General features: G+C 35.2%; 1 protein-coding gene across 2 annotated transcripts in view; it reads left to right on the top strand.

Moving 5' to 3' along the window:
• NUP210L (nucleoporin 210kDa-like) overlaps window positions 1-4055 on the top strand; it is a 90633-nt gene that overhangs the window by 27970 nt on the left and 58608 nt on the right. For both annotated transcript variants that reach the window (XM_004693743.2, XM_004693742.2), the window contains exons 11-12: window positions 1509-1646; window positions 2149-2304. In XM_004693743.2, the coding sequence (XP_004693800.1) occupies window positions 1509-1646; window positions 2149-2304 (294 nt within the window). The remainder of the gene's footprint in view (window positions 1-1508; window positions 1647-2148; window positions 2305-4055) is intronic.

The following is a 4055-nucleotide window of genomic DNA, read 5'->3' as shown; positions in this document are numbered from 1 at the left end:
AAATACACTGCTGAGGGGAGCAGTGGATGAGACAGGAGAGGTCTGCTGCACCATGTGGGTCAGCTCCCTGGCTGGGAATCAAACTCATGCTGCAGTGGCTGCAGCCCCTTAACAAAGATTTTCTTTAAAGTTGTGTTTAAATCACCTTTTCTTTGATTCAGTATTTACTTGATTGCTATATTTTCCAGAACTCCAGCAAAAATTTACCCTCACAATTTTGGGTTTTGTTTTTTTAAATGGTGTTTCTATGGATGGACAAGTTACTATCACTACTTTGCTTGTTTTGTAGACATCTACCTGCCAGAATTTTTTATTGAAATTTATCAATATGTTCATTCTTTCCACTTACTTAGAATTTTTTCAGTAATGTAGTTTTCATTATGTATATCTTGAACATACTTTGTTAAATTTGTCCCTGTGTATGTTTAGCTATTATAAAATTACTTTTAATTTCTGCTTTTATTACTAGAATGTAGACTTTTTTTTTTGTATATTACCTTGAATCTTGAAACCTTACTTAATTTACTAGTTCTAGTAATTTCTTATAGATTCCTTAGGATTTCCTACATATACAATTATTTGTATGTAAATAAGAAAAAAATTATCTTCTTCATTCCAATTTTTATGTTTTTTAGTTCATTTTTTTTTTTTTGCACTGCCTACAACTTCTATAATAGACAGAATGAGTATGGTTGTCTTATTACCGATGTTAAAGGAAAAGCATTCCACCTTCTGCCATTGAGTATGATATTATCTGTAGGTTTTTGTGTAGATGTTCATCCTTAGATTGAAGAAATTTTTTGTATTCCTAGTTTGTTGAGAATTCCTATCATGAGTTGATGCTAAATTTAGTCAATGCCATTCTACTTCTATGGACATGGACTTGCTTGTGTAGTCTCTTAACACTCTTGGGATAAGCTGAATTCCTCTTCATAGTTTGTTGTTGTCTTATACATTGCTGAATTTAATTTGTAAAATTGTATTATAAAATAACAAAAACACAAAAATTTAAAAAATGTGTTACCGATTTTTACATATGTTCTTGAAGGTATATAGCTTTTTCCCCTTTCTTATTTTAAAGATTTAAAAAAAAATTTATGCATGCATGAATGAATTGAGGGGTAGCCAGAGGTGCAGAGGTGAGAGCATTCACCAGAGACAGAGTGGGGAGCAGAACAGGTGGATCTACTGAAATGCATTACTGAAGGGAGCAGCAGGTGAGACTGGAGAGGTCAGCTGTACCTATGTACAGCTTTGTCCCCTGGCAGGGAATCAATTCAGGCCATCTTGGTGGGCCATCATGGTGGTAGCACTGAGACTTAACCCACAGGCCTCCAGAGAGGCCCCTTCTATTTTTATATTATACTGTTTTTGTTGAGCTTTGATCTTAGGATAATAGCGGCCGAGTAATTCATTAGCACACGGTTCTGTTGATGCTTTGAATATGAATGTATACTGTAAGAACAGTCCTTAAAAATCTGTTTTGTTCCTTTCCCCCTGATATATAGGATAAAAGTATTAAGCCTATAAAATTTCCAATCATTCATCAGCAAGAAGTGAAGATTTATTTTCCCATCAAGCTTACCCCCAACTTTCTGGCATTTCCTCATCATTCTACTGGAATGTTATATCGTTATAAAGTACAGGTACAGTGAGAATTTAATATGAGAATTCATATTTTAATATGAGAATTCAGAGATAAGCCAGATTCTCTGATTGCTTAATTTGTGAAATTTGGTTAATGTTAAAATTTATTTCCCCATAATTCTAATAGTATAACTTAGTTTTTGGCAAATCATAACATGACAACCAAATCATGTTATTAAATGTCATCATCTATAACAAAATGATGTATTCTTTTCCATGTATGCTGTCTTGTAAGTTTTATAAAGTTTTGTCAAGTTCCCTTATGCCCCTTTTTAACATTTTATGATACTGCCATTTATATATTTATATAACTTCCGTTAGTATTTCTCTTGGCCATATTGCGACTTTATTAAAGCAACAGTTCCTTAATGTGCCCAGAACGAACTTATTATATAGTTTTATTATTTCCTAAACTTTACTTCAGCTATCAGAATTTACATATTCACTTAAATTTCATTTTTCTCCCAGAGGAATTAAATATAAAGTTGTATTTTTTCACAGGTAGAAGGTGGCAGTGGCAACTTCACCTGGACCTCTTCTAATGAAACAGTGGCCATGGTAACTACCAAAGGAGTGGTGACTGCAGGTCACATCTGGGGGAACAGTACTGTTTTGGCCCGAGATGTTCAAAATCCCTTTCGATATGGAGAAATTAAGGTAAACAACTTCCAAAGAACCTTCTTGATCATTCTTTCCCCCCACTCCCACTGAGACACTACTATCTAAATTCAAGTACAGTAGCACATTAAGAATTTTTTCAGGGCCTCCTTGGTGGCTTATGGGTTAAGTCTCAGCTCTATGACCTCTGTGGCCTGAGTTCAGTCTCTGGCCAGGGAGGTGACCCACATGGCACAGCAGACCTCCCTGTCTCACCCACTGCTCCCCTCAGCAGTGTGTTTCAGTAAATCCATCTTTGCTACTCCCTACTCTGTGTCTAGTGAATCCTCTAATCACCTGCACCTCTGGCCTATACCACAGTTCTACACAAAAATGAATAAATAAAATTAAATATATATGTACATATGTATATAAAGAGATTTTTCATACTTCCAGTTGGCTATTTAAAAATGATGTTCAGGCCCTCCCTGGTGGCGCAGCGGGTTAAAGCACAGCACTGAGAAGCTAAAGCCACTTCTGCATGAGTTCGATTCCCGCCTGCCCCGGAGGTGACCACATGGTGTGGCAGACCTCTCCTGACCCGCCCGCTGCTCCCCTCAGCAGTGTACTTCGTTGATCTGCCTGTTCTGTTCCCCACTCTGTCTCTGGTGAAGCCTCTCGCCGCCCCTGAGCCTCTGGCCTGTACCCCAGTTCTGTATATAGAGAATAACTTAATATCTATGTTTGTTTCATTGTGTCTAACGTGAATGTTAACATTACCTATCTACTTAATGTTACCAATATTTGTTATTGCACTTTGTTATTATATATGTGTGACCTTTATAGTAAGTTCCTTCTGATTTCATGTTTTTACCAGTCTTGTTTATAAAAGATAGAAGACATTTTTTATTGTTTTAAATAACATTTTCTATTTTTCCCAATTGTAATATACTAGTGTGTATTGTTTTCTGCAGGACTTTGCATTTTATTATCATTCAGTGAATATTTGTTGAGTACCCCTAGGTACTAGGTGTTATATTATGGGACATTCAAACAAAGAGCCTATCACCACTACTATAGAGACACTAAAGTCTACATAAATACTTTATATATCTAGTCTATTTAGTTATATTCACATGAAAAGCTAAATAACATTTTAAAGAAATTATATGTGAGGCATTTAAAGGCAATACATAATTGAGAGGTACTTGAATTGTATAGTAAAAATACTGTTAGTTTATAAAAGAAAAATCCTTGAGCCTATCATGAAAAGGTGGGAATTTGAATATGATTTTGAAGCATAGTGTGAAACTAAGGTGTAAGGGTCAGAAACACAGCTTGCTGCTTTTTGGGGAAATAGCATTTTATCTGAATGTAGTTATTCTAACTTATTTGCATAATATCTTTAGGTGCTTTCAGGTCACAACTAGAGTTGGCTAGCTGCCAGAGAAACCATGTAAACCCCCAATGCCTAGAACTTGCTATATGACCCTTTACATAAAACATTTGCTGACCCCTTCTGTAGACAGTGGCGAGCCAATATAGATTATAGTGACATCAATAATTTGGTAAAGTTTATGTTTAGAAAGATACCTCATTTTATAGTTAGATAATAACTATAATACTTAACAAAAAGAGGATTGAAAGATAGTGGTAATATATACTAGTATATTAGATTAGATTAAAAGATTAGATTAGTATATTAGATTAGATTAGAAAAGATTAAAGTATATTAGATTAGATTAGAAAGTATAGGTCCTCCCTGGTGGTGCAGTGGGTTAAAGCACAGCACTGAGAAGCTTATGCCACTT

Source organism: Condylura cristata, unplaced genomic scaffold (genome assembly GCF_000260355.1).
Source record: "Condylura cristata isolate star-nosed mole 26May11 unplaced genomic scaffold, ConCri1.0 scaffold00040, whole genome shotgun sequence".
Taxonomy (NCBI): domain Eukaryota; kingdom Metazoa; phylum Chordata; class Mammalia; order Eulipotyphla; family Talpidae; genus Condylura; species Condylura cristata.
The sequence above is the reverse complement of the archived record's forward strand: the minus strand, read 5'-3'. Positions and strand labels throughout refer to the sequence as shown.